Source organism: Clavelina lepadiformis, chromosome 9 (genome assembly GCF_947623445.1).
Source record: "Clavelina lepadiformis chromosome 9, kaClaLepa1.1, whole genome shotgun sequence".
NCBI lineage: Eukaryota > Metazoa > Chordata > Ascidiacea > Aplousobranchia > Clavelinidae > Clavelina > Clavelina lepadiformis.
The window spans coordinates 3,970,064-3,994,175 of NC_135248.1; the positions used below are offsets into that span (position 1 = coordinate 3,970,064).

Here is a 24,112-nt window from a genome sequence, read left to right on the forward strand (position 1 = left end):
CCAACCTTTCTGCCCAGCTTTCCTTCTCCTTTTTTACAAATTTTCTCGAAGGTATCTTAAACAGAGTCACGGCAGGTGACCTGTTGTTGCACATTGGTAAACAGCACAAATTTGCCATTATTTCAGACTATTTAGCTTATTTCAATAACTTAAAGCCTGCAACATAAGACCTGTACTATTGAGTCTTAATCTGTAAAGTTTTTATTATGCGCGTGGAGCGAAATTTTATGCGCAGATGAAACAATACAATATGACTCGGTCTATCTAAATTTTTCATCCATTCATTTTCTTTTTCACCTTAAATGTGGTGAACGAAAAAATCTTCCCGCGCAACTCAAGTAGGCTAAGCCATGCCTTGATACAAAACAGCAGCATTATCAGTTCAAGGAACTGAAAATAAGTTAATTGCTGAACCTAAAACTCTCACCTGATTTCATTAATTAATTTCAATTAAAGTTAACACCTATTGGATCCCAACAACTGCACCCTAATAATAAGACTAATCTGTTCCAGCAGCAAACAGATCTGAAAATCATTGTCGTCGTCTGCATGTTTATTGTTATGTAGTGAACCGTGACCGTGGAGAAAGTAGAATATGCTCCAAGAGAATAAAAGAAACAAACATGACGTCATGCGCAAAAGAGAAGTTTCTACTCATGTGTTTAAATCTCTTTGATTAGGGTGAAGATAAAAAAGTTCAGCAGCGGTGTGGCGTCGAGGAGACTGCAGACTGCAGAGTCAATGACATAGACGCATGCACACAAAGTAACTTGTTTTCATAAGCTTCATTGCCGCAATTAAGGTGTATTATTTTGCACTTAATGACTTGGACAGTACTCTTGAGCACTCAATTTTCAATTGATTTGGAGATAGAATAAGTCAAAGTATGTACATTGCTATGTAGGCTAATTTCACACTTTTATTGCATTGTGTTTCATTATGCACCGCACTTGTCATGTTTGGTTGTTTCGCTCACCCCATAGGCCTAAGCCTATATCTTGCTGAAAACGGCCATATAGCCTGCAGTCCGGTACGCCGATGAATTTCATGCGTACAGCCGTCATACTTTCCACTGTGGCTTTAGACTTTAGTTCTAGATTTAGACAATTGGCCTATAGCCTAGCTGTACTATATAAAAAAAAAACTAAAAAGTATACTGTGACAATCGGCACAGGTAGCCTAACATGGGCTCAACCGATGAGCCAGACTGGAAAGTAAAGCAGTTTTCGACCAGAAATATTGGGTGCAAAGATTCAAATTTTGGTGTAATGACGGGCACTGAAGCCTTAGTTTTTTTTATTTAGGCTATTTTATTGGTGTTCAAATATCCATTTTTTTGTTTATTATGTAGCCTAGCCTATATATATCGCAAAATCCGTGTGAATTTAAAAAGTTCAGCATGCATGTATTTAGGCTACTGCCTGTATTTAGGCTACTGTATTTAGGCTACTATTGTTTTAATACTCTTTACTAGGCTATAAATATTACTTTGATGTACTGCAAATTTAGGCATTACATTTATTGGAGCATTTATCCGACGCACTGAAAGTAGTCTTTCTAGTATTGGGGCACATTAATAAACCTAGTGTGTGCAGGTTCGTAGATTTGTTGGCAAGTTTAAGTCGTGGAAAGTTTTTCCTTGGTACGTGGATAAATTATCTTCCGATGCCTGAAGTTGTCGACAATTTGTTAAAATTATATCCGTAAGAACGTAATCTAGTAATCTTCTCTCTGGGATTTTATCAACATTATAGGCTCAGTAAAATATTGATGTTTATATAGAGAAAATTAGCTGGGCATATATGACTGTAGGTTTTAATCATCAACATTTATATAAAAGTCTCAGCCATCCTGTAGAGATTTACATTAATTGTAAATATGGCTGGCAAAATGAAAGCTTTACAAATGTGGTGCAAGAGAAACACAGAAGGCTATAAAGATGTAAACGTTGTAAACATGACGACGTCTTGGAGAGATGGATTAGCTTTCTGCGCCCTTATTCATCGATTTAGACCTGATTTGATGTAAGTTTTATTGCATTATGGATTATACTCCTATATGTTTTATTGTTATTTCATATCATACGGAAACTCCTAATAACTTTGCTAACTACTTTTCTTTAATGTACTAGTTTGACAGGAAAAAATGGCGAATAAATTCTCTCTCAATATAACATAGGCTGTTCTGGTCTAGTATACAAGTGCACAATCAGATGACGTCACAATTTCAGTAGTTAGGGTTGAGTATAAAAAGACATCCTGTGATTGTGCATTTGTATACTAAACCCAGCTGATCTTCTGGTGTATGACTTTTTACTACCTACAGACTTGACCCACATGGTTGGGCTTCGTCAGGGCTGGGCTCTATTTGATGGCAGGGCATTTTCTGCACACTTGAGTGTGATTGAGGTTTAATTTAAGAGCTAACTAAATAGCTGCTTTATAGTTTAAATTTCATCCTTCTCATAAAGAAAGTTCATCAAGTTTTATATATATACTTCTAAGCTACTTTGCATTTGTAAAAAAAAAACTGTTAAAGTGACAGCTCAGCAATTGATACATTACACTAAATAGGGTAGGCGTTAGGTTACCCACAAGGGTGAATCTAGACCAGGGGTTTTTAACCTTTTTCTTTTCATTACCCACTTCCGCTACTTAATAAACCTATATTCCCCACATACTTTTAAAACTGACTGAAAAATCAAAATGAATCCTAGTGACCTGTGTGACATATCCCAAAGCACAATGGTATTTAACAAAAAGAACAATTTCAATGAGAAGAATAACATTAAAGAACGTTTACATAGTTTCAAACAACGTCAATGCGATTTTTGTTCTTGCTTTTCAGCGACGATCGAGTCAATGTCAGGCTCTATTTTTGAGATTGCACAACGCAAATCTGATTCCAGATTTAACATTGTGTTTCGTTACCCACTTGAAATCCTAAAATTCCCCACTAGTGGGTAATTACCCACAGGTTAAGAACCCCTGATCTAGACTGTACTGTACAGTTACATTAAGCCGTTATTCTTTGAACTCCTAATAAAAACTTGTATAAAGTCAAGTGCTCAAAAAGTGTAGACATTATTGTAAATTATCTTTGATGTTTAGCCAATGTGCATTCGACATGAGTTAAGCCAAAGATTTTTGTAATGGCGCAACAGTCTTGAAACTGTGACAATTGTGAATACACTTTGTTCTTTTGTTTTTCACTTGTTTAGATGACAAAGAGCACAGTGTCTTTGTTTTTTTTGCATGACCTCTTGCAAACTTGGTCAGCGATATATGGTGATATCAAAGGAAGGCTGAAATGACGTGCTCATCGGTCAGAATTAGGAATCTTTAATTTGATTTCATAAAAATGATGTTTCTTTGGAGTCTGCCAATTTAAATGTAGATTTTCTGATTTTTAAAAGTTGTGACTAATGCAAAACAGCTGTTAAATCACAAGTTAAAATGAGCATACAGAGATGTTTCTTTTTTCGATGGCATAAAAGTTTTCAGGTTAAACTAAACCAGGGATGTCCAACCTGCAACCCGCGGGCCACAGTGCGGCCCGCTAGTCATTTTCATTCCAAAAGTATGTACATCATGTACCCATTTCTCTTGAAATTTAATAGGTTTTGCTGCCCATTCAATTATTTCAAGTGACAATGCGGCCCACTATATAATAAAAGGTTGGACATCCCTAAACTAAACCCATTGTTACCAAAGATGAAATATATGTACGCTATGGGTGGTATGCAGAAAGTCAGACCAAGAATCAGATCAATGATCGGCTTGCAAGAACTCGCCGTTCTTGATAAAGCAAAACGTAGATAACATAGAAATGTCAGTTTTAAAACTTACTCCGGTTTGTTATGCTTGATTTGCTATTTGTGACTTAACAGAATCTAATAAGAAATGCTTATTCTGTGTTAATTGAACAAAGTAGAAAGATATCAAACACTGTTTATTATCACTGGTCAACACGGTTTTTGCGGTAGACTGTATTGGGGTCTTTTTTTCCTAATTTTGGGGCGCTGAATCCGAATCTTGCATTATTTTTTTTCCATCACATCACATTTTTGAGATAATATATATGTTCATTATAAATAATACCGCAAATCAGAAACCGCCTTGAAATGTAGAGGTTGTTTTAATCAAAACTTCTGGAACGCTTAAACATGCAAAACACGAACACAAAGCCTCGAAATCATTTTAAAAGCGTCACTAGAAACTAACTGTTGAACAATTAATCAATGTAATGATACAGAAATGTCACAATCTATAAGAGCTCGAAAATTTTCGTTTTAATGGCTTTTGTTTATGGGCAGTGGTGTAATTTTCTCTCTTCAAATTAGAGCAGTAATCTGCCATCATGTGGCAGTCCCATCGGCCTTGGTAGCGCTCTTTCATATAACTCAAATGTCTTAGTGAAAGCGCTCACCTTATTCTTCACTGAAGTCTGCAAGGTTTTCAGAAAAGTAATCTAAATGATTTTTCAGAAAATGTAACTTTAGGCTCATATTACATTTCATCTCTTGCATGCTGGATAACATTTCTTTTAAGAGGTCTCGATAGTTCTCTGCCTTTCTGTTGCCAAAGGAGTTACTAACAACTAAAGAAAAAGCATTACAAACCCTTGCTTCAACTGTGTTCATTGATGCTGCAAAGTTTGGATCACTGAGCAACTTCCTTATTTGTGGGCCACTAAAAACTACAGCCTTTTTCTTTCTTTTCTTCACTGAGACTTGGGAAGGCTTAGCAGATGAACTTAAATCAATCTCCATTGTGATCAAGAGCTTTAGCATATCAATTCATTGCCCCAAGTTTGATGGGAAGTAGCAGCAGGATGATCTTCTTGGTATCTACTAACGGGTTATGAATGATATTTTTCTCTCCAGGTGTTCAACTGCTCCTTTCTGGCTACTTATCTTTTATCCAATGCTCATCTATGGCTCTGCTATCCCAGTAGCAGAGAAAACAAGGGTATTTTTTACTGTTTTAACAGAAGGTTCATTATTTTTATGCCTACACATAATCCCCAAGCATGATCACTGTACTTCAGTGTTTCCAGCACATCTTTAATGTTTTCATACGTTTCTTTGAGTGTCACAGAATGTCCTACTGGAATCGATGCATATTTATTTCCATTGTGAAGTAACATGCACTTCAGGCTTCGTTTTGAGCTGTCAATTTTCTTTTACATTATACGAACAATGTTATATTTATTGTTGACAATGTTTACGTTTTACTAAAGAGCAGGGTGCTCTCACAAAAAGCATTGGCCTTTTAAGTCTCCAGGGCAGATGTGTACAGATAAAGATGGTAACTCAGTTATGATCTACCAAACGTGATGTATAAACCAAGCGCAATGTATAAAGATGGTAACTAAGTAATGAGATACAAAAAAAATGAATGCGTCCACATATATTTTCGAAACTCGAAAGAGAGGTCCGTGATTGGAAAAAGATTGAGAACAACTGGATTAAAGTTAACCGAAAACTCTGTCATTCAGTGCTACAACAAAACTTTCAGCCGAGGATTTATCATAGGTGATTTCAATAACAATATTTGATCTGTTGCTGTTATACGCTCACCGTACCGTCACTAACGAAAGTCAAAATTTGATCAATTTATGAAATTGGGCAAAATGCACAGCGAAAAAACCTGATGTGATAGAGCAATTCTGAGCTCAGAATTGGATTTAGCAACCAAACCTTAGTCTAAATCAATCATAAAAGGTCATGCAACAAAAAAATTTTTTGTTTTTGTAGACCAGTGAATTATCACTTCGACCTGCTATTAACTGGCATTCTAATATCACAATGACCAAATATATCGTATAGACCAGGGGTGGCCAAACTGCGGGCTCTCGAGCCGCATGCGCCGCAGCCCAGGTGGAGACTCATAGTATCACCATGCAGCACTAATGTTTATCAATAGCTACACTTCGATGTGAGTGAATAAATTCGTGTTTTTTATTGTATTTGTGTTGCGGCTCTTTTAAAACTGGAATTTGTTATATGCGGCTCGAGCATGAAGCAGGTCTGGCCACCCCTGGTATAGACTATAGACTTATAACCAGGGCTTCGGAGCAGGCGTAACTTTTAAATTGCTCCAGCTCCGGAGCTCTCTTTTATCATAAATTAGCTCCAGCTCCGGAGCTCATTGATACCACTGCTCCGGCTCCAGCTCCGGCTCCATTACGTCACGAACTGAGGTTTAAGGATGAAGGCTCAATTTGGAATATCTATCTCAATGGGTCAGTCAGTAGTCAGTACCATCGGTTACAGCTATGAAGATGTGACTGCTCTGCTGTCAAATCCCCAGTAATTCTTGATTTTGTGAAGGGTTGCTCTTAAATTATGTGAATTTAGCCAATAGTAGTAGACTACTAGCATAGCATCTTATGAAATACATCGGAGCCGGAGCTATGTTTCAAACAACTGGCTCCAGCTCCTGCTCCGGCTCCATTTGAATTTCACGAAGAGCTCCGGCTCCAGCTCCGGTGAAAATGCACGGCTCCGGCTCCATTTGAATTTCACGAAGAGCTCCAGCTCCAGCTCCGGTGAAAATGCACGGCTCCGGGCTCCAGCTCCGGCTCCAAAGCCCTGCTTATAACGGCCGAAAAAAAACCTGAAGCCAAACTAAACTAAACAAAAGTTTATTATAATTGAGCTTCAAATCTATTTTCCCTTTACCTGGTCATAACGATTGTTACAAACGTTTGTAATGAATGAATCTTGGTTAGTCTTACCAGTTTACCAACCAGTAACATCTGGCCTTTGCGTCTGGCCTTTGCGTTTGCACTCTTAGCAAAATTTGAAATCAGTAGTCTTGGGGTCTATTCACGTATGCACGCTAATGTGAACTCCTGAACGGGAAGACTTTGTGGTTTTATGGTCTATCATTTGATGTTATTGCTGGAATTATAGAGTACCTAATTGGGCAATACTATGTTGTGCCTGTAGTCCTGTCTGATTTTATTAGTTTTGGACTTCTGTTGAACTTTTAAAATAATTTGATTTAAAAGAGTGTATTTAATATATATATATACATTTATTGTTATTGTTAGTTTGTATTTACTTATTTATATTTTCAAAGCTTGTATTTATTTTCAGTGATTTTGAATCCTTGTCTAAAGAAAACATCTTACACAACAACCAACTTGCTTTTCGAACAGCCGAAAATGAGTTGGGTATTGCTGCATTGCTTGATGCAGAAGATATGGTGGCCATGAAGGTCCCTGATAAACTAAGTATTATCACATACGTCTCACAGTATTACAACAGTCTGCACAAGCTAAAACCAGCTGGTAAGAGTCATTTGTATAAAAATGAATGTATTTATAAAAGTACAGTATATACATAATGTTTGGTTGTAAGTAATTCTCCGCAAATTACTTGTGCAATAAATAGGCACAGTATGAAGTAACCCATGCTTATTATTGTGACCAGAAAATGTTGCCAAAATTGCGGTGATAAACTAGTCACTGGTGGTACAGTACACCTGTTTAAGCTTGTTAATTACTCAAAATTACTGATGACGCTTCTCATTTTTGTTGCTGTATAGCTGCACCTCTTGAACTAGATAACTTCCTGTTTTGCTGCAAAAATACTACTTGCGTTAAATTTTACTTAGTTTAACTTGCACCAGTTGTAGCATGTAGATCTTGCAATTTAAAATTACTTTGTGCTCAAGTGATAGCTATAATTTTGCTTAATGTGTATATTTGTCAGATGCTAAACCACTGAAGAGACCAAGTTCTCCAAAACAAGTTCCAGAAACAGTTGAAGTGAAAAGAAAACCTGTTGAACCGAAAAAGGTGAGCAGCTTGGCAAGCTCATTGTGTTGTTGTGTGTTATATAAATCTACTAAACTGTAAAGAAATTTGTTTGGTATTTTCATTATGTGCGAAAAGAGTTGTTTACATTGCACTGTGATACTAAGGAAAACAAGTGTTGTATATGACAATAAAATTGCCGTAGCAGGTGTTTGTAAGTAGTCCATATTTAAAATGGATGTTTTATTTTGGTCGATTAGGTAATTCCCCCAACAAACCAACCGTTGGCAGAAAAATCGCAGGTTTTCAGTACGTGTGAAGTCTGCAAAAAGAAAGTTCATTTAGTTGAACGATATATTGATGAAGGAAAAGTTTACCATCGTCAGTGCCACAGGTGTTTGAATTTACTTTTTTCTATGAAATAATTTTAGATACTTTTTAAATGAGCAACTGACACTTGTCAACTGCTTGTTTGAAATGAACAACTGTGTTTTGCTATATATATATTATTATATATATATTATAATAACTATGATATATAATATATATATATATACAATTATTGAGGAGATGTAAATCTAAACTATTTTTAGCATTGAGAATGCTCCAGCAAAATAAAGAATTGTTGGCTGTAATAACATACATTATAGTTATGTAATGTTTTGGCTGAATTTTAATTTCAACTACATAAAAGACGAATTATATATATATATATATATATTTATACATATTTATACTTTATGTAAATATCTAGCTGTGTAGACCTAAACTATTGTCATTATACATCAACTTGGTTAATTTTTTTTCTTATTTAATAACAAAGTTATTTATGTACTTATAAATTAAGACCTACAATTTTTATACTTCCTCTTAAGTTTTTACCATGCTAGCAAGCATCTGTTGGCTGTTGAACTTAAACAGCACTGAGTTTTTATGGCTTGAATTTTTTATTCTTTGTCAATAATTTTGGCAAAACAGGCAAATTTAGTGTTCCTAATCCTAAACATTTGGTCAGTAACAGCTATCTAAATATTTCGCTGGTAAATACGGAAATATTTATGTACCATATATAACTGTCAATGTCTTCATAACTCGTAGGAGTAACGCGGGAAATAAACATATTTTTGTATTTATCAAGGCAAAATTTATAGTATTGCTGTGATGCGCTTAGTGGCAAATACAGTATTTGATCCTAATGTCAAAATTTTTAAATTTTGCGTATGAACGTGTATAAAGAATCATCATAGAGCATTAGAGCATTGACTGTATAAATTCACACTTCTTGTATTATGATACCCTTGAATATGAAGCGCAACTGAAAACAAAAAAACAACTAACTCTTTCCAATGTGTAATTTTAGAACAAAATCTCTCAGTGGGATGTACAGAAGAGACAAGTCTACTCCTTTTTATGAGGATGGAAGTTGGAAGAAGCCTCATCAGGAGGTTGCATCCATCAAAAAACCTTCACCGTTTGCATCTGATCCTCCTAAGGAGAAGAAATCGATTGAAAAGCCAGTTCCAATGTTCGCAACACCAAAACTTGATGTAAAACATGCAGCTGCCAACTTGGATGCAGTTAGCAAGAATAGTAGATTTTCCACTCCTACAGCTACATCCTCCACTCCCAGCTCTGGCAAATCATCCCCAAACCCTGAAAAACAAGCATCTAAAGTGATTGAAATGGCACTTGCGTACGCACAAAAAAATGAGAGCAAACAGAAATCCTCACCTACTCACTCACAAGGAAATATAACCACAGCCGCAGTCACCAACATTGCACTTGACGCTACAGATAGCGTATTCGGAAGTAAGTCTGCACATGTAGTTGAAAAGCCAGCTGAAACCACTGATGATGATATTATCACAAACATACCAGGACGTGAATCACGTCTTACGAAGAAAGAAGAAGAACTTAATCCTTTTGCTATGGATGCAAGCAGTGAAGTTGAGGAGAACGTGCCTGATAGCAAGAGTGTCATTGGAAGTAACTCCCAAAAACCAACAAAGGACAGTGATAAAATCCCACAGTTCCAAAAATCTCAAAATCCTAAATCCGAAGCTGAACAAGTGAAAGCAGACGAGAATAATGCTGCAAAAGTACCCCATAAAATACACTGTGACGATGAGACAAAAGAAATGTTGCCTGCGCTGCTTAAATCGCTTGCAGGAGTGAAAGAAAAACAGTCACATGAAAAAAGCGAAGCAATTAAGACTGACAACAAGGATGTTTCGTCTTCCGACATCGCTCCCTTAGTGAGCGAACTACCCAAAGCAACACCTTTGGCTAAACCCAGGTATGAATGCCCTTCACTGCTAATCATAGTAATACTTATTGTAGGTATTTTATATGTTATTCGTTGGTTTTCTATTTACTCCATATTCTCATATTTAAGCTGAATGGAATATTAAGTAATATTCCAATATGTATGCATACAAGCTGGAACTTTTCTGATATATGCATGTGTTTCATATATATCAAAATAACACAAATTAAAAACAAATTAAATTTTTGAAAATATACCTGGGATTTCAGCGTCATTTAAAAAAATGTGTCTGGTCTGATGTGAGGTGTTTGTATTTTTTACAGTCATGCCATGATTGCCTGACCATCAGGCTAGACTTGGTTGCAAAAGTAATCACAGTCATATTCTTCCATTTTTCCTTTAACGCAGAAGTACGTTCTAGATATATAAAATTATATAATGTCAAACCAATCTTGTTTGCAATAGTACAAATTGTCATCAAAAATATTATGAAAGTGTATAATATATGTATCAAATACTGTAGTTGAACCAAACTTATTAAGCTGAATATACTTATTGTATAGCTGTCAACAGTTATGGATGTTTGAGCCGTAAATTTCACCCTCAAACTGTGTACTGCCTTCAACACAAGTACACAATATTTTACCTTAAACTTTTATGGCAAGGAGTTTAAGCTTCTAAAGTATGTTACCATTAACATTTTGAAATCTCCCATGTGATTGCATGTAAGATTTGCTGCTTTTGTGTGGTTTGTCAGTGGTAATTCTGAGGAGTGGTATTCCTTGTATGCTGGTAAATAAGCATTTCCACTTCAATGTTAGCTGTAAAAGGTTCCACCTGCTGTCAAATCATTACCATAAAGCAACAATAAACCTAAACGTAAATTTCTATACGTACAACTGTCGATGTTTATTCTTACTGTATATATAAATACAATAGATATATAAAAATCTATTCTTAGTATGTGTAGCCTACAATACTAAGCTATGCTACTTTTTTAACCATTATGTCTTTCTTAAATGTTTAACTTTTTCATAGCAATGTGAATTGTATTCTGTCAGTACCTGTAGCTCATATTTTGCATTCTTGCCACCTGTGTGTTGTGCCGCCTGCTGTGAAGGCAAGACATTTCCTTTAAAACAAAAAGTACATATTTCAGATGTGTGTCTATATATTTAATACATCATATGCCAGAATATTTGTTGTGGTGATGTAGTAAGTTTCCAAGCCTTTGCATAGGTTTTTGTAAACTATATACATATATATATACTTGAACAGTTTTGATTAATAACTTTGACCTTTGGGGTTTAATAGTAATATCTTGAGCACAAAGAAATTGCCATTGACGATTTTCTTATCATAAACTGAATTTTAAAATGCCAGAGATTTTTTTTCGGTATCAATTCACTTTTCTTTGCTGCCTGCAATGTCATCATTGTCTCATGCATGCATTTGCCTTGTTACGTATTTTTGATCTAGCTTTAGTACTTTATTACAGTTACTTGATTTAGCAGTAAAATTAAGTGAATATTTTTAAAATGGAAGATTGTGTTATACGAGAGAGCTTGATTCAATTGATTTAACGGTACTAACTGTGTAATGATCAGTGCATACTGCACAGTTATTAAGATTTTAAGTTTACCAGTTTGCAATTTTTATTTTGTATGCTGGCATGCATGCTCAAGTACCATATTTAAGTTCTTTCTAAGCATTTGCATCAAATTTTTTTCAATGTAGAAGCCCTACTGGATTCACCGATGACACGCATCAAAAAAAACCAAAACCTCGTCCCCGTTCCAATAGGTCATCATTTGACACAAAACAACCAAGAGATGTTGAAGCAGATGTTGTGACGGACTCTTACGGCCACGATCTCAACCCATTTGCATCTGATGCAATGTCAACGGACTCTTCAATTGAACAGGAGGAAAATCTCTCTAAGAAGGAATCTTATGATGACTCGTTAAACCCTTTTGGTGAAGAATCATCGGAAAGTGATAATGAGGATGTGCATACCCTAAAACCATCTGATGTTGGTGATAAATCCCTTAACCCGTTTGGAGATGAGTTTGAATCGAACGATGTGGTGATAAATAACAAAACTCAAGGACAAGATGAAGAAAGAACTCGAACAAGAACAATTAACACTGTAAGTGCTCACGATGAGAGGTTAAATCCATTTAATGTGGAATATGAAAAAAAGAAACAAAGTACCCCTAAACCTCCAGCCAGGAGAAAAGCACATGCACCTGCCCCACCTCCACCGAAATTGGAAACCCCAGACAGGACTGTGGTTTCTGCTCCTCGAACATCACCGTCCAGATCAAAAGTGGACCAAAATGAAGCAAAACTAAATCACCTTTCTGCATCACCTTCCAATATGAAGAAAAAGGCTCCTGACTGGAAATCGGATGTTGAACAGAAAATGGAAGAGATGAATAATGCAAACAAAACCGATAAAAAGTAAGAAATATATAAATTTGTATTTCTAGGCTGTGTTATAGGCATATTTAGCCATGTTTTTAGGGCTTCGCTTTATATCTAAATCCAAAACTGGGTGTTCATAAAGTGGATTTATTAAACAGATTCTGATGTGTATATATGTACATATATATAGACTATAGTACATACACATTACTTTTATGGGTTGGAAGAACAATTTACCACGCATGGTTTTTAAAGTGGTCTATGTTGATTCATGCGGTTGATGGGAACGATAAAAGGAGTTGATAATTGCTTAGGAGTTGTGACAGATGGATAATTGACGAATAAAAAAGCTAATTGTTAATGACTGAAAGCGTTTAAGTTGTCTGTACACTGCATGTAATTTGCATGAAAAACATCATTCTTGTGTGTCTTGTCGCATGATTTCATCAAAACACTGTAGCTTCTTCACTTCCACACATTTAGCATTGACCAATTGTTTCGCGTGTTCCTATTCAGTTCAAGAGTTTGTGACTGGTGGTGTATGCATCACACACGCTCAAAATGGAATAGGTTGTTGAGTTGAATTTTTTACTTTTGCTTCCCACAATGAAATCATTGTTGAGGTAATCGATAAACAACATTTGAAATGTTGCTATGCATACCGTAATCAGAAATGTTTAATTTCCCTTTAAGGTAAGTGATGTAATCTAAATTTTTGTAAATTGTGAAAAAATGCAAACATTCAGTGTGAGAAAAATGCAAATAGTTATTATCATACTTTTCAAGTTGGCAAACTGTTCATCGCAAGTGCTTTCATCATTAATTTCTGCTGTGCAACCGAGAATTGTATGACATGCATAACCTTTTTAGGTAGGGTATTTATCACCCTGACTCACACGTAAATATAGAAATTTTTAGTAGCTAAAATGCTTATAAAGTTATCGACCCATTGTTACATTATATTGTCACATTACATTTGTGCCAATAAACCTGCTTTCACAGGTAAATTTGCTACACATAGAAAGTACTTTGGCAACAGAGTGCAGCTAATATGAATAGGAAATGTAGCATATATGACAATGTAGATACTTAATATTGAAACTGCATATTTATACTTTTTACATGCCTTGGTGCTTATGCATTGTCAAACATTCCATAAATGTTTTAATCATCTTTTAAAAAATGGTAAGGCCTGCTTTAATTGGCCAAGTGGTTTGTTCCATTCTATGTCAGCAGATTTGGGGTATGAGTCATGGTCACTTGTGTGCGTCAGTGATTGGTTTGTTGTTTGTCTGTTCTGCACCTCACTTATAAAATGTGTTTTTTTAGGTATGTTGCAAAAACTGCTGTGCAAAATGCTACAAATCCAAAAAACTTACAGTCTGCAACAACAAAGAGTAAGCTGATGAACCTTTTAAACTTTATCAATAAATTTGTTCTGTGCGTTGTGGTGAAATTATTATTTTAACATTGTTTAACCAAAAACTTTGTATGTATATACTGAAATTATACCTATGCTCAATCCTGGTTCATGGATATGTGGAATATGGTATATATTTATACAAATATAAATCTGTTTATGACGATAGTTAAAATGTGATATTGGCATGTTACGATTGCTTTCTGCATGGATGTGGCAAGAAAAATGCCTTCCACTGTTTGCTTTGTTACATTTCATGTATTGATTCCTGTAATGGAAATGGTATTTCCTTTATTTAAGAGAACAAAACCTATGGGGCATAGCACTAGCAGGTGGAAAAACCGTTCCGTGTGCGTACGAAATTGTGTTAATGACTGACAGGCCTATATATAAGCCAAGCAGATACATAATGAGATTAGGTTGTTATAGAAAAGAATATAATATTGGCAGCCGCCATCATGTTTTTGGTAAGTGTTTTGTCTTTGGCTGCATTCTAAGGTTTCTTTGTAGGCTATACGGTATTCTAAGGTTTACAGCAAATAAGCCGAACTAAAGTCGCATATATATATATATCGCATCTATGTCATGCAAATTCTATTAAGCAATAAATGTGTGTTTAAATTATGCATAAGTTTTACTGAATGTTTACAATAGTTTACTTCTATACGATAACAATTTCTTTATTTTTGTAAGATTTAAGCACATTCTATTAAAAACGCCAAGCAAATATCAACTTTAGTTTTATTTTGTGTTTGGTAAACCTCTACTTTGACCATTTGTGCATCATACACCTTCGTAGAAAACAATTTAACACCAATGACAATGCATTTTTATGTGAATGGCACTGCACTGCTTTATAGAAAGTGCTAGGAGATTCATTCCCTCCTTTAAAAGGTTGTTTATCTGTTTTCTTTGAACTTTGTATAAAGGCCCAACACGAAAACCTGCATTATCTTCACATAAACAACTACACAAGCCATCAAGACCTGCACCCGGGTTTGGGTTTCCCTTAGTTAAACGACGTGTAAGTCATTGTACTAATTCATTGCTAAACTATAGTGTAACGTAGTCTGTAAAAATGACCATGTTATATAGTAATTAGGCGATTAGTGTTAGTTATCTTTGTAATGACAACATAAACAGCATGCTGTTAAACTTAAGACCTACCATGATTACACTATGGCAGTGGTTCCCATACTTTTTTTGAGCGCGACGCAAATCTGAGTTTGGTGAACATCTCACTACCCAACCCTCAAATAGCATATTTTAAAATGAAAAAAATAATGATTGTATAGAGATTTTTGGCAGTAAGCTGTTAAGTACGTTTTCAATGTCAACAATCTACTGTTTTCTCAAATACCTATGCTACAGACAGACACAGACAAGTGGTGGTAGTGTGGTCCACTCATTATGAAACTATAAAACTATGAAACACACCACCAGGTTTGCATTGCCTCTATGGGACCCATTTTTTACCCTTTGCAACCCTTGTTTGGGTTGCCACCCATACGTTGGGTACCACTGCACTATGAAGTGTATATACTGTAATTATAATACAGTAATTAGTAGGCCTACCTACCTCAGCTACCTGTATATACTGTATATCTAACTGTATGTGAAGGTATTACAATTACATGGTGTATATTTGTATGTTTACATGTATACATGGTTATAGTGCTGTAGCTGCTAGTGTTATATACTGGCATATTTTAGCAGAAAAGACAAATGTATGCTTCAGTTACTACAGTCATAGTTATTATGCTACAAGAACTATAGTTTCCAGTCACATGTCATGTGGTATATATGAGAATTGTACGAATTACAACGTTTCCTTCGTTTCACATGCAATCTTTTGATGTCTGTCTAGAGCTGTCAGAAACAGTCAATGTCAATGCACATTTTGACTTTTTTCTTGCCAGTTTGATGATGTCATATTCATATTATTTTTGTAACATCAACATAGGAGCGATTGCTGCAACATTTGTTTCCAAACGCATTGCCTAAAATGATAAATGTGCAGAAATATTAAACCTCTATTAGCGTTTAAATTTTGAGTTATGACTGTTGCTGTTGAATGACCCTTCAGAACAGGATGTTGTTGAAATTGAATTTAAAGGTAAAGAATCAGATGACGGAAGAAGAGATACAAAATGAAATGATGGTTCTCGATATTCAACTTAAAGATTTAGAAAAGAAGGGTGTGAAACTTGAGGAAGTGCTTCGAGATGAAATGGAAATGGGTTAGTTTGTCTGCTGTCTTGATTTTATTTGACTCAAATGTATGCGTATCTACGAATAATAAGCGTGCAGTTTACTTGTTAAACCTGACTTAACTTTGTAATTTATTTCAACGAAATAGTGAGGATTAACGGTTTACACTGTAATTTAATTACTTTCGCAATTGAGTTGTATCTATAACAAAATGTGCATAGAAGTTAAATGCAAAATATTATACAAAATTAAAGTCGATGTCAACCATCAACTCATATTTCATCATTTTTGCACTTGTCACAGCATAAAATTTCACAAGAATGATGTTTGCCAGCAGACATAAAACTCTTTGTTGTTTCAGGCGTGGATTGGAAGAATGAAAGTGATCAAATGTTGGGCGAATGGTTTGAACTTGTCCACGACAAGAACAAGCTTGTCAGAAGAGAAACAGAACTTGTGTTCCTGTGAGCGTTTATTAATTGCAATAATAACTGATAGAGAATTTCTTTCTGAAAATTTTTGAAAGGTCACATTAACTCAGTAGATGTAATTTTTGACCAATCTTAGAATTACAGTAGTATGAAGCAAGTTTCAGCAACCATGAAGCTTACCTGTTTATAGCGTCATGCTTATGCTTACAATAAAACCGACTTTGTTATACTGTAGAGCAGGGGTCAGCAACCTTTTGTGCACTGTGGACCGGTTTAAAACTGAAATTTTTTCGCAGAGCGGCCTTTAAAAAAACACATGTTCATCAAGTTAAATTTTTGAAACTCATTTACCTGCTCATGCCTAGTGTCCACACTAATCATTAGATTATGCGCCCTTTCACTGCAGTTTCTACAAAATAAAACAATAGAAAACCTGACTGGACTAAAAGTTACTATTTTGTTACAAAAAAGATCTTTCTTTTACAACTCTGAACATACACAACCTCTTCAAACCTCAAACTATTGTGGCAGCCATTACACTGTATGATGTAACAAATAGTTTCATTATGATGTTTTATAGTTGAGATAAATCAACTAACGCAGATTTCCAATACCTTTTTGGTGACAAAATAGAACAACCTTATTGCACTACCGACATGGAAAAGTAATGTGGCCCGGTGACGATCTCCTCACGGACTGGTACTGGGCCCGGTAGTTGCCGACCACTACTGTAGATCATACACACAATACTGGAAGATGAACTTACACATTGCGGAAACTCAACATTAAAAGCCAACAATGACCTTTTTGCTTTTCTTTCCTCTACAGCTTCACATTTGTTAAAAAGTTTCTGTTTATCTGTATAATGTCTACATTACAGGCTACTTGGTGCAGTATTTTATAGTTTATTGTTATGTTATTGTTTCAGCATGCAGCAGCAACGCTTAGAGCAGGAACATGCAGACGTTGAGTTCAAAATAAGAAAACTTCTCAATAAACCAGGTTAGAAATTGTTTGTTATCAAGTTCACTGCCAAATTTGAAAACGATTTCTTTGCTGATTATCTCAACCGTGCTTGATTTAAACTCGTTGCAGTTCAAGACACTTTATTTATTTATTGGTTTCGGATATTGTTTGAACGAGCGGGTTTTTGAGATATCTTGTCCTTTCGAACAGAATCAGAAAAAACAGAAGAGGAGAAAAAAGAAGAAAAGAAGTTGCTTGATCAGTTGGTGGACATAGTCGAGAGGAGGAACACAATCATCAACTCCATTGAAGAAGAGAGGGTCAAGTATGTGACTTGAACCTGAAAAACAGGATGAATATTCCTAATATGCCATCCATAAAAATCTAATAAGATAAACTAAATTTGTGCTTAATCTGAAGATAGAAATTAGAAGGCTTCTTTATCTCTAAGTTTAATTTAGTGAACTGTATTGGGAAAAAAAGTATGTTTTGGTCTCCAACGTTTCTTGCACTCCATGATTCAGTAACATATTTTTGTGGCTGCTGTTGCGTTCAGTGTTTCTATATAAAATAAACAATCATCGTCAGTTTCTAGTGGGAAAATTTAATTCTTATATAGTTGCTTTAAGTTATATGAGAACTATTGTTAGTTAATGACATAATGCAGTCCACTACTCTCAGTTGGTTCAAGGTTGTTCTGGCTAATAGTAATAGCAGCGAAAGTACACTTAATAGTCTGTTGTAATCACTTGCAACTGGAAGACATTTGTTCATACAAATGTTGATATTATTATCGTTGCAAAATTCATTCCAACTCTACTAAGGACTAGAGCACAACATGAGGCAAAAGCTTCTATAATGAATGGTCTGAAGTAGTGAGAGGTCTGAATTAAACTGAAACGAAAGATAATCTGATATGGCAAACTACACAAGTACTAACAGATAGAGAATGAAAGGACGTGATCACAGCAGGAGTGTTGTAGAAAACTACTTCTGATAAGAAATACTGTACAGCACCACCAAAACGAAGAAACTGTATGTACAACGCAAGTCAGGAAAAGCGCACAGAGAATGTAAGAGTCTTTTTTGAACTCTATGCAGTTGCACATGAAACATGTTGATCCCACTTTCTTATGCTGCAGGCACTAAAAACATACAGGAATTTGCAAATGAAATAAAACCCCGATATTTTAATTGATCTTTTTAATACACTGCTAGGGGTTGTATGCTGTTTGTTTTTATTATACATATAATTGTTGATTACATGTCATTACATTATTTATACATAGACTTTCCGTATTTTTTTTACATTATCGTTTTTTTATATTTTTTAGGGAAGAGAAGGAAGATGCTGCTTACAATCAGATAATGATGTTGCAGCGAGAATCTCCAAGCGATTCCGATTCCACCAAAAAGAAAAAGAAGAACAAAGTGAAGAAAATATTTAGCAAGAGGAAAAAAGCTCCAAAGTCATCATCAGCTGAAGAACAGTGCTCCTCGTCACAGCCATCTTCACGATAATTACAACTTCATTTCACGAAATGTAACAAATTTTACTTAATTGTTTTAAATTTTGTGCGCTTAATTATCGAGCACAAGCATTTTGCTAATTCTGCGCTTTTTCCATTTTTATGTAACGTGCAGTCCACAGCTTTAATACTTTGCTCGTTGTCAACAATATATTTCTTTCTTGTTCAAGTTGCTGGCTCAACATATAGTACGACATACATGTCATCATCATGCTTTTACCATTTGCAATAATTGCAATCTCTCAATATTCATGTAACCCAAGGTTGTTTTACCGTGTTTTCGCCAATTGTTTTAATCATTATCATCTTGTCAAGGTTGATTTTAAACTGGGTTTTGTAGTTGCAATATTATCTATTCTGAATGGTCGTTTTAAATACATTTTCAGCTGCACTATTTAAGCCATTAAAACATGTATTGTATATCATTTGCACTTTTTTTAGTATTTTTAATTTGTGATTTACCTGATGGGTAGTTAAGTGATAATGCTGATATTTTGACTATAAACATTAAACAGGGTAAAAAATTTATTTTTAACTTTATTTTGCAATAGTACTTATAATTACTATTGTGATTGATTATTTATTATCAACATAAATAATACCGATACTTTCACATGGTCTTAACTTTCATTGTCAAATTCTAAGTGGCTATGTCACTTCTCCTGACAACGTATTAGATTTGAAGAACATATTTACACTTTTTGTACATTTGCCTGCAATATTTTTCCTTGCATTTTACTGCAATGTATAGTATTGTATCAATGTGCAATGGCTCCACAGCTTCGCGCTGCCAAAGGAGATGTCTGTTTGTTTTTTTTTCTCCAGACATGATATGTACAACTTGGTTTTCACAAATTATATCTGTAGATGTAAGAATAAAAGTGCTGTCTACATTATATCGGATTGATTCGTACTACCAGCCTTTTTCTATAATTGATGTGTGTTGCCAATTATCTTTTGAATTTCTGCACTTCTTCAAAAATTGATGAACATCGTTTTTCCGTGTAGTACATACTACATATATAAAAATTTATCACGACATTTCGCCTCATTCATTGTCATCCAATAAACAAACAGCTTGTATCTTAAGCCTTTTCAAAAAACGTTTGTGAAGTTGTTTTTAGATCAATTTGTTTTGAATTCAAATTATTGCACTTTCGTTTATCGGAATTCAATAATATTGAAAAGAAAGCACAAGTTTAAGGCTTTCTTGCTTACCCACCGGCAAAAGTAGCTTTTAAATATAATTTGGACTAAACATTAGCTTTAGATAGGCAGTTAATAATGGATTTCCTTAATTCTATCCTTTAACCCTAGTCAAATAATTATATACATAAAATAATTTTGTCACTTTTTGTAAAACTAGTTATTGAGCTTAACAAGCTATAGCAGTATTTATTTTGAAGTTGCATTTTGCACATTGTAAAGTAAAATTCACCACAAAATGCTACAATTCTTCATTCTCATCCACAAAATGCAAAACAGCAGAAAATTCAAAGCAAGTAAAACAGCCAAAGAACGAAACTCCATCGACCAGCAATGGGGTATTATGTCATGTTTTCACAGAAGTAGGAGGACTTTTTCTTGCCAATTGTTGTTTTAGGAGGTCTTTTACAAGCACAGTGTTGAGAAGCCTGTTACAATCTAAGCTGCATCCTTCAACTGTTGTCTTCATCATCTTGATCATACATGGCCCGCACAAGCTGTGCTGTCCTTTGTTTATCAATGTCCTCCATTTCCTTAATAAGCTGTGAGATTTGTGACGATATGATGGGGCGATAGTTCTTGCCCTGGCCAACTTTTTCCATGTCTGCCAAAAATTGTTTTCTTTCCTCTATTTCCCGCTCAACTAGAAAGAAAAAGAATGCAAAACTCTAAGATCCGGGGCAATGACAACTGACCAAGTCATTAAATATATGCTATGAATTTACACAATAATTAACTGCCATCATTTGGCTTAAAACTCACTTTCATCAAATCTATCAACTTGAGGAAGATCTGTTTTGCGTCTTCTTTCTTGAAGTATTTGCTGCTTAGATTTTGGTTTTACATCTTCTCCATAGGCCATTATATTGGATAGCCGATCCTTTTCTTTTTCAAGTGACTCTTCACAGAACAACAACAGTTATTGAGCTTAAGTCTTAAGAAAAATATAAGTATTAGTCAAATACAGAAGCTCACTTATTGGCTTTGGAACAAACTGGGGGCGTTCGTATGCTCCACTCTCTTCAATGTCCTCCCTAGTTCTCATAGAAGATGGAAGTCTCCCTTTCATCGAGAAGGCCTTTTGTGGAGGAGGGAATGGTACGATTTTGTGGGCTCTCTCACTGCTGGATGGTGCAACTTGGACTGGCAAGGACCTGCCATCTAGAAGAGTTTTGTTGAGATCGTAAACATTATCAGTGCAAACCTGTTGATACTACCGTTGACGTGAATAACGATGTCATAACTAGCTTGTTTACGCTTGTTTCATTAGTGTTACATTGATATGGTATCACAACTCACAATCTTGAACATTGAATGTAGAAAAAAGTCGTTACACAACTAAATACTAACTATGGCATTATGTAAAATTTTGTTTTAAACTTGGAGCCTGGAAATTCTGTTTTCAATTGGTAAACGGAGAAATAAAAACTGATATCACAAGCTTGTTAGGTGCTAGACTCTTCATTAAAGCTCTAATCTTTAATGTATATACAATGTTTAAGTACTCACTTTGAACAGTTTCATTTAGTTTTCGCCTTTGGAAGTTGCTTAGTTTTGATTCTTCCATCATTACTAAAAGATAATTAATTAATTTATGATACAACAAACACGTTGTATATTCATTCGAAAGTGGTATAAGCATTTACAGTGGTGTTCACAGCATTGCACCCATAGCCCAATGATCAAAAGCATATCACACAGTAATGCATAGATTTAAAGCAGTTTCTAATCTGGATTGGGCATGGGTGCATTTCCTTGGGAACCATTTATAAAACAGGGCTGGAAGAAGCATAATGTTCAAGCATCACATGTGTATATTTTAAAAGCAGTTTTAGATATTTGCGAAATTAAACTAACTTAATTAGAATAGTCGTTTTAACAAGTCATACTTGTGTAATTGAAAGAAATCGGATAAAACCTCACCTTTTAGCAGCTCTTTTGTTTGGTTGCTTAAAGGGGCTTGAGCGGATGCTCCAAACATCCCACCTTGTGCAACAGGTTGTCTTGTTGACATCTTTCTTCAAATACTAGATTACCCTTTTTGCTGCCAAAGTATTTTAGTACCCTATGCATGTAAGTTACCAATAAAAACCTACTAATACTTATCATTCAAAATAATATTACTATTGTTGGTACTAACAGTGCCGTACCAAAATGAAACCAATACGTCATCGGACACAGACAAAAGCACGACAGGATGGGCTACTTTTGACAGATTTTACAAGCTATCGCATCCTTACTGCTTTTTAATTCAAACTTAGGGTAAAGCTTTATGCACACAAAAAATTACCAGAAAACGATGACATCATCATCTGGTTTTTCTAATAAATTATGCCATCGATTAATTTTACCCCATATTACCATAAGGTCAACTTTGATCGTTTTTCAGCTCCGAGCAGAAATGGAAAGATTCAAGTCAGGTTTTCAGAGAGACTTGATTTGCGTTTAAGTGCTTAAAAGTCTCGACTCATGTAAATGTGGAAATTTTGCTTGATTTGACTCCAGTCAGGAAACAAATTATTTTAAATTGTTATCATATAAAATCGTATTTTATGTAATTGTGAAGGATATTTAAAAATTACTATGCAATATCAATAGGCCTACATTCTGACCTATTCAATGTTCAAAAGTGTTAGAAATGGAAAAATCGGATTTTATGTTTATATTTACATTATATACGAGCATTGAGAACCTAGCTGTTTATTACTGACTTAAAACGAAAAATAAATTATACATAGTACATTTTTTTATGACTTGGCGTATGTGTTGACTTGGACTTGATAAACGTTACTGACTTAACTTCACGTAGGAATATAATTAAAATGATTCGATTTGACTTGGGCCCACTTCGTACCACACTGAAAAGTTTGCAGTTTTGAGGATGATTTTTAACCACTTATTTTAACCCCATCCGTCTGTTCAAAGCTATTCCAGATATCCGTGCATTTTACAAAACAATCGCGGGAGGCTATTTGCACCTGCAACCACATTTTCGAACACAGCATTCTTGATTTCCGTTCACTAGCTACCCTTTCAGCCTTTGCAATACCAAATTTCTTACCGTCACTTACAAACTTCACCGTCTGACTTAGGCTATAGGCCTTGTCCAAGCCCTGTCCCATAGTGAAAAGTGAAGTACCTGCACAAAATTTGCGTGTTACGCAAGATTTCTAATCGGAAACAGCCCTACTTTTCAGTTAGGGCCCTGCCTCAGCCAAGGTTAGACCCTATTCGAATTTTTTGTTCATTAAACGAATGAATCATACCTAAATTCAGCATGAGCCCAACTAGCTATCTAGAAACCAACATAACTCAATTAGAAAAGGATAATAATAGGTAGCCTACCAGACGTCTTTGGCCGTAGACTAGGCTAACTGCGCCAAAAACAATTTCACTTCAATATTTTGTGAATATTCATTTACCTTCTACAAAAATGTTGCAGCCGGTTGCTTAGTAACAGCGCCATATTCTCATAGACATTCTGTAACCATCATCAAGTTGAGCCCCACGCCATGGTTTTTAAATATGCTACTGTACAAAATAAGCCACCGTCATTCTGGCAGAATCCTAGCAGAATCATAGTTTCCAAAATGACAGCAGAGTTTCCGTTTATTTTTTTATAAACTATATACAGTAGACTAATTAATTATTCTTCAGCGCTCAATAAGTTTACTCTTATTAGTAAGTGTTTTGTTGATGGAACCCAACTAGTTGAACAGGTAGCCTATAAGTTGTTGGTTGATGTTAACTTTTGGCCTAATGGTAAACTGGCTAATGGTTTTAATGTGGTATGCCTATTGCCTAGTCGTGACTTGTCTATTTTTTAATATCGCCTGTAAATATTTTTGGTTACGGTATTTCGATGTCAGCAGTCAAACGTTATTATTGA

The 24,112-nt window shown here is 35.1% G+C and overlaps 2 protein-coding genes across 6 annotated transcripts; one reads left to right on the forward strand and one right to left on the reverse strand.

Moving 5' to 3' along the window:
• Positions 1-1,662: 1,662 nt before the first annotated feature.
• On the forward strand, positions 1,663-20,100 carry LOC143470054 (MICAL-like protein 1). 2 transcript variants are annotated; one of them, XM_076967909.1, is made up of 13 exons: positions 1,663-2,024; positions 7,106-7,299; positions 7,724-7,809; positions 8,028-8,161; positions 9,128-10,063; positions 11,771-12,496; positions 13,790-13,857; positions 14,810-14,904; positions 15,997-16,120; positions 16,453-16,555; positions 17,451-17,524; positions 17,699-17,813; positions 18,823-20,100. In XM_076967909.1, exons 1-13 carry the CDS (start codon positions 1,879-1,881, stop codon positions 19,007-19,009), a joined length of 2,988 nt encoding a protein of 995 aa, XP_076824024.1. In that variant the 5' UTR covers positions 1,663-1,878; the 3' UTR covers positions 19,010-20,100. The 2 variants fall into 2 exon arrangements, with proteins under 2 accessions (XP_076824024.1, XP_076824025.1); XM_076967910.1 differs by lacking the exon at positions 11,771-12,496 and having other exon boundaries at positions 1,743-2,024.
• Positions 20,101-20,380: 280 nt separating this feature from the next.
• LOC143470055 (UPF0193 protein EVG1-like) lies at positions 20,381-23,774 on the reverse strand. Of its 4 annotated transcripts, XM_076967914.1 has the most exons (7): positions 23,646-23,773; positions 23,285-23,362; positions 22,147-22,288; positions 21,733-21,795; positions 21,199-21,384; positions 20,986-21,123; positions 20,381-20,866 (listed from the first exon to the last, which is right to left on the reverse strand). In XM_076967914.1, the coding sequence occupies exons 3-7, from the start codon at positions 22,235-22,237 to the stop codon at positions 20,676-20,678; spliced, it is 669 nt and encodes a 222-aa protein (XP_076824029.1). In that variant the 5' UTR covers positions 22,238-22,288; positions 23,285-23,362; positions 23,646-23,773; the 3' UTR covers positions 20,381-20,675. The 4 variants fall into 4 exon arrangements, with proteins under 4 accessions (XP_076824029.1, XP_076824030.1, XP_076824028.1 ...); XM_076967915.1 differs by lacking the exon at positions 23,285-23,362 and having other exon boundaries at positions 23,646-23,774; XM_076967913.1 differs by lacking the exon at positions 23,646-23,773 and having other exon boundaries at positions 22,585-23,617.
• Positions 23,775-24,112: the final 338 nt, after the last annotated feature.